This window comes from Prunus mume, linkage group LG3, assembly GCF_029339155.1.
Source record: "Prunus mume cultivar Tortuosa linkage group LG3, ASM2933915v1, whole genome shotgun sequence".
Taxonomy (NCBI): Eukaryota; Viridiplantae; Streptophyta; class Magnoliopsida; order Rosales; family Rosaceae; genus Prunus; species Prunus mume.
In genome coordinates, this window is record NC_142700.1 from 23,446,858 (window position 1) to 23,453,509 (window position 6,652).

At 37.0% G+C, this 6,652-nt stretch overlaps 1 protein-coding gene across 1 annotated transcript; it reads right to left on the reverse strand.

Annotated features, from left to right (window-relative positions):
- Positions 1–3,348: 3,348 nt before the first annotated feature.
- Positions 3,349–5,698, reverse strand: LOC103326795 (deoxypodophyllotoxin synthase-like). The gene is made up of 3 exons (XM_008229037.3): positions 5,200–5,698; positions 4,684–5,005; positions 3,349–3,843 (listed from the first exon to the last, which is right to left on the reverse strand). The coding sequence occupies exons 1-3, from the start codon at positions 5,571–5,573 to the stop codon at positions 3,592–3,594; spliced, it is 948 nt and encodes a 315-aa protein (XP_008227259.2). The 5' UTR covers positions 5,574–5,698; the 3' UTR covers positions 3,349–3,591.
- Positions 5,699–6,652: the final 954 nt, after the last annotated feature.

The window sequence follows — 6,652 nt, forward strand, 5'->3', positions numbered from 1 at the left end:
TGGTAAACACCAATCTACCTCCGACATTCTTTTTTCTTCATGGTAAAGTTTCCAATGTCCAAGTCTAATTCTTCTCAAGAGCTTTCATATCTTCCTTTATAGCTTGAACCCACTTATGATCTTTAAATGCTTCAACAACCTTAGTTGGAATATGAATAGTAGACAACTGATGCACAAAGGCCTTGAGTGGTTTAGACAACTTCTTAGTGGATACATGATTCCCAATTGGATACTTTGATGTCTTTCCAATATTAGGTGAATAATGATTTGGTGGCTTTCCACGATTCTACCTAAAAGGTAATTGGTATCCAATAAATTTATCCTCTAAATTCACAAGTGTAGTAGGAGTAGTTAACTCAAGGATATTCTCAGGAGATTGGTTCGTTGATACTGTTGAGTTAGAGGGTGGTCTTCATCTCGTTGTTCTATATTGTCTGTAGTTGTAGGACTCGGATCAGAAACATCTTCGCAGGAATCAGGCGGGTCAAGCGATTGATCACTGTGAATGGGTGATTGATTGCTTTGCGGCAGAGAGCAATCTCGTGCTCCGGACTCGGGACGATCGATCATTTCTGTACATAGGTGAATTTCTTCATTTTCTAAGTTGCTCTAATTTTGCTCTTCACTTCATATCTCCCCCTAAAGAGTAGAATTGGATGATGGGACATATAAGAACATCTCAGATTCCAAAAGGGTCACATCCAAAGTGACATAGATATATCGGGTAGGAGGGTGATAACAGCGGTAGACTTTCTGATAAGTGGCCTAACCCACAAAAACACAACGAAGCGCACAAGGATCAAATTTGCTACATTGATTTTGTCGAGATGAACGAAGGCCACACATCCAAAGGGGTATGAGTACCAAAACAAAGGGCAGAAGTCCGTGTTGCGCAAGCACTTGTAAGGGAGTTTTAAAGGTCAATACACCAAAATGCATATGGTTGATCAAGTGAACTGCAGCCACAATAGCATCATCCCAGTGATGGCGAGGAACATGAGCACCAATCAGAAGTGCTCGGGTGGTTTCAAGAAGATGTCGATTCTTTCATTGAGCAACACCATTTTGTTGTGGTGTCTGAGGACAAGTCATCTCGCGGATAATTCGATCCATGTTATTGGAAGTAAGCCTGAAAGTCATGATTGACAAATTTTCCACCATTGTCTGATAGAAGAATTTGTTTTTGAGCATTGAACTGAGTTTTCATCTATTTGTGGAATAACTGAAAATGGGATAACACTTCGTTTTTATTCTTCAGCAAATAAAGTCATGTCATATGTGTATAATCATCTATGAATGTGACAAACCACCGAACGCCAAAAGGAGTAGTGATAGATGAAGGTCCCTAGACATCAAAGTGAATTAACGTAAATGGAGTAGTACACTTGTTCATACTCAACGGATAGGGTACATGGTAACTCTTAGCCAAAATACAAGTATCACATGTGAAATCGGAATCCTTGAAACCTGAGAATAAATCTAGTATAAGATGCTTCATATAACTAAAACAAGTCTCACGAGTATGTCTTGGATCACCACAGTATGCGCAATTTCTTCCATGTGTCAGGGTCGTTAGTTGGGAAGTCATAATTTGTGTAGCGGAAGATGCATAGGATACAAGTTTACTAGGAATCTGAGCCTGAGTCGGGAAGAGTCGAAGTTGAAGTAGGGATCTAGGTCTGAATCATAAACAGAATTGGGGTTGGGGTCCTCATCGGAGTCAGGGTCATCGTCGTTGTAGTCGAGGTTGGGGTCGTCATCATAGTCGGGATTTGGGTCGTCAAAATAGGATCCTAATTCAGGATCAGGTTTGTGGTCGAAGTCTGCATCTGTAGGAGTTGAGCCACCTGGGCACTTAACTCGGCTATGGTTAGTTGAGAAGGAGAGAAGAAGTCGGTGGTGCTACCTCCATGAGGGTTGAAAAAATAATCAACCCCCATAGTGGAGGCAGGGGTTTGAAACTAGAGTCAGCAATTCCAAGATCGCCGATATGATTTCATGCTAAAATATGATAATTATGAGAGAATATTTTTTTGTAGGAATTTTTGTGTATTTCTCTCCTTATAGGAGGTTATATTTATAATACAACAGAGCCTTAGTGGCCAAGTAAATAATAAATTTATATTTGTATTTACAGTAGGAGTTCAGGAATTAAAGTAAATCAAATATAATTATAATGAAAATCCTTGGTGTGTAAGAAAAGAAAGTCAATAGTCCACAAGTCACACCAACATTTATTACAGATGATTTTTCTGATGAAACAATTGTTAATTATATATTATTGATTGCTTTCCAGGTTCTATTTGTTCTCTGTTTTCGATGTTCCTGATTTTCATTTGTTATAATTATGCAGTAGTTTATCTCGTTTAATGTGGTGTTGATAAATTCTATTCTAATCATGAATTTAGGCTTCATTCATTCTTTTATTTGTTTTTAATTTTGAGGACATTTGAGTCTATTTAAGTGAGTTTTTGGTTATTTTTGTATGTTTTTATAAAAACTGACATTTATGAAAGTACGGGGTAAATTTGGGTTTTTTTAAATATTTATTTATAAAAACTCTTATGTCTATTGACTAGGTTTATTTTTCTATGTTTATTAATAAAATTCATATCGTTGCATTTTTAATGTAAATTTCGCCTAGTCGGCTTTGGAATCCTGAATTTGCCACTGCTCCTTAGGGTTTCAAGTTAGACATTTAGGAAGAGAGGAAAATATCAAACCTCCCTCCCTAGTCTCCCTTTGGCCGGCCAACTTGGAGAGAAGAGGCTAGCCCCCATCTTCTCTTCCAACTTCCTTATTCTCCTATTCTCCTTCATCCTTGGTGAAGATTCTTTGGGGAGGTGCACCTTTTGTGTACCTATTTGCAGACAAGTATGGAGAGCCAACAGCAAAAGGACTAATCCCTCGAACACCATTCTTGGTTTCAAGATTCACTCCAAGAGTATGCGTTCTTAATCCTTCTTGCAATAGTTGTCTTAGAGAATCATTGGGTGTTATTTTCATAAGCCTAGAAAGATCAACCTTTGAGACCTAAAATGAGACTTATACAAATCTCTACCTTTTATTCTTGCTTCCGCTTCATTTGATTTCATATTAGACATGCATGTATTAGTTGATTTATGTTCTCATAATTTCATGAGATTTTAGAAATCCCTACATTATAAATTCCCTTCAAATCCATGTTCTTTTCTCAATAGCAGCACTATTTGAAGGTGAAGAACATGAAAGTTTGACTTTGTTTTTGGTTTTAAAAGCGATAAGATTTTATTAACATAAGGAAATAACAAATACCAAAAATAAAAACCACCCTCCAGGCCTTAAAAGATTAGGCTTGAGTAGTCTGTCTAACCAATGAAAACTTATTTATTTATATAAAATAGTTGTAGTCAATACATTAGAATATACTAGCATCGCATTCAATCCCATAAAAATATACCAGTCAATAGAAGTAACAGCACGACGTGACAAACAGTTCCCGGAAGCCAAGGAAATTAAGACAGATTCCAAGCAACCAAGAACACATTTATTATGGCTTATTAAGCTTTGACACCGGCGAAGAAAAACCATCAGCAACCATAACTCTGCAAATTAAGCTTTGACACCGGCGAAGGCCTTGATAGGAGAGGGTTCCTTCTTCAGCTCAGGAGTAGTAGCATATTTTCGAATAAAGGCACGGCTATCAAATGGGTTGTAGAGGAGTGGGTGGCTTTCGTCCACTAATTCTTCTGGCACTTGGAAAATCCCGTTGTTGAAAGTAAACAGTCCAATTGAGTATCTTGTTTTGTTTCCGCAATGCTTCACTCGGTGATGGCAAGCTTTCACTCTGTCATTGCTCCAAACCTACTTAATTTAATCAAACACCTTTCTCATTAAAGTACTGCAAATTTGGTTGTATATATCAAAATCAATGTGCTTATTTAAGAAGGGCGCGCGTGTAGAGCAATTTATTTATTTATTGATGTCCTTCAATTTAAAAAATAAATAATATTATTGGTCTTCAAGTCTCTGCCATTTTTCACTGACCTAGATCTCATTGACATAGATATATACAAAAATTCTTATATGCGGACATCCGGACGTTATTATCGGACACCATGTATTTTCTATTAGCCCTCTATAATTTCCTCTCCGTTTACAATGACATTCACACAATAATAACATGCGAATATCTTGATGAGAGAATAATATATATATATATATATATATTATTTGAGGGACGTACCCTTTAGAGTCCCCTATAAATATTTTTTCAGCGAGCCAAACCATCTATTTTTAAGTTTATATTCGTAGATCATCCTTACAAAAAATTAGACAAATTGGAAACCGTTTTGATATCTAATTGTGTCCTACAAAATCAATAAACACTATTCTTCAAGAAAGTACTAAAATTTCAATAATTCAATTGAGTGGTCAAATGATATCGGATTCAAGTGATTTTTTGTAGATATGATCTTTGAATGAGTATCTACAAAATAAATGGTTCGGATTAGTGAAAGTTGTATGCTTTAATTGACCAGGTACACACAGCAAATTATATATGTATTTTTGGACGCCCTTAAGTTTAATTAAGGAATAGAATAACCTCAATTTGCACATAAAATATAAGAGACTTATCGTAATCAGGTTAGTTCGTAAATTAAAAATTAAGTATTAAATTGTTGGTTGATATATGGGACCCACCTGAAATCCATCACCTGCCATGAATACGAATTGTGAGGGTGCGCACTCAACATCAATCCAATCGCCTTCCTTGGTTTTGACCTCCAAGCCAGGGATTTCATGCTGAACAACAATGGTGGTGAAGTTTATGTCTGTGTGGCTCGGAAACCTTACGGTGGCATCCTTATCCTCTGGTACCGTGTATTTGATGAATCTAAGAAGGTGACCGTTGGATTTACCAACTGACTCGTACTGCTTTCCAATCCCATAGCCTTCGAATATCAGTTGTTCAACTGTGCGTTCCAAATCTGCCAATAACTGCCCAAATGAATCTGTGGTTTCGCTGCGCCAAGACGAAAAAAATTAAATTGAAGTACTTACAATAAACAAGAAAATAAGAAATTAAACGAGTACGTAAAATGTTTATATTGTTGTACTATGAAAAGGAATCAAATTATCGATGCCATAAATAATATGGACGAGCTACAGATAGTGAACATCGTGTGTTGAGGTATCGATAAATATAATTAAAATTACCAGAAGTTGGTCTTTCCTTCAGGCCACATGAGATTTTTGAACTTTTGAGTTTCCTGTGGGGATGTTACATTATCAATGCACAAGCTTTCATAGAGTGGCAGAAGGGGGTTTGGACCCATATGCCCACGATAAGGTTCCTCACCAACGTTCTTCACTTTGTTTTCTTTGGGAACCTCAAACAAATCTTTGGCCTGGCCGAAGATGCTGTTTAAAAGTTCCCCAGAAATTTGCTCATACTGTGCCACGAAACAGCCGTATTCTTCAAGGGCAAACCGGACTTGTTTGGCGGTGGACAGCCAAGAAGCTGAGCCAGGCTTCAAGTCTTCAATGGAGAAGTTGATGGTAGGAAGCGTAGGCTTTGTTTGGGAACCCATTTCACTGGAACTGGGATGTTTATGGAATATTTTTCTTTCTACTTGGTAAGCTGTTGCTCGCTCAAGCTTGGAGAGAAAACTGATGGATGTGAAAAATGATAGGTTTCAAGGTCCTTTTGTAGTAGTTTTTCATGCGATTACTTGTTTTCCAAAAGAAATGAGGACAAAAACCAGAATAAATACTAGGTCAACGTTCAAGCACACCAGTATGCTTTTTTTTGTTTTTTTAGGAAACTGCAATTTTTCTCGTGATTGAGAACTAACCTCTCAAACTACTTTTTCTTAAGGATACTAAACTATATAAAAATAGTCAGCCTCCCCTTTACCGTAGATTTTCTGAACTCCATCCAATTTCTTTCAAATAATTAATAAGAGATTTTTAGAAAACAAAAAAATAGCTGTGAACTAAAAGCATTTCTAATAGCCTCTTCAACAACTTTGAAATGCTAAAATAGGTGAGCTACATCAACAAAACTCCCTCCAATAGACTTGTCAAACTTAGTCACCAAACTGCAAGTGGAACCCCTTTCTCTCTCTTCAGGATTGACAAGTTGACCCTTTTTTTTGAGATCAAATAGAAACTTCATTAGATAAACTTCAACGGTACAATCAAAGACATCAATAAGATATCTAAAATACCAATCTCAAGATGGTAACAAACCAACATGCCAAAAGCAAAACTAACGCGGACAAAAATGCACTAAAACTACTTGCCCACATCACCACAATTAGCTATAAGCCCAAACAAAGCCCACAAACCCAACATAACCAAAACCCTAAATCAACCCATGAGCCTAAACAAATCCTACCACCACCACTTGAAGAAGCGTTGTCGCAGCTATACCCATCACCACATCCGTAACAGATCTAGAGAAAATATGATTTCCAATGATCTATCTGCACATAAGAGCGAACAAATAAAAAAAACAAAACTTTGCCAAAGAACAATTGGGTGATTTGCAGCAATCTCCATCAAAGATGATGTAGAATCAAATTTAAAAAACATGAGCAGCATCAGGGAGCGGGTTTTGGGAGTAGGATTTGATTGAAAACATAGACTAAAAGGGGTGATGGGGAAC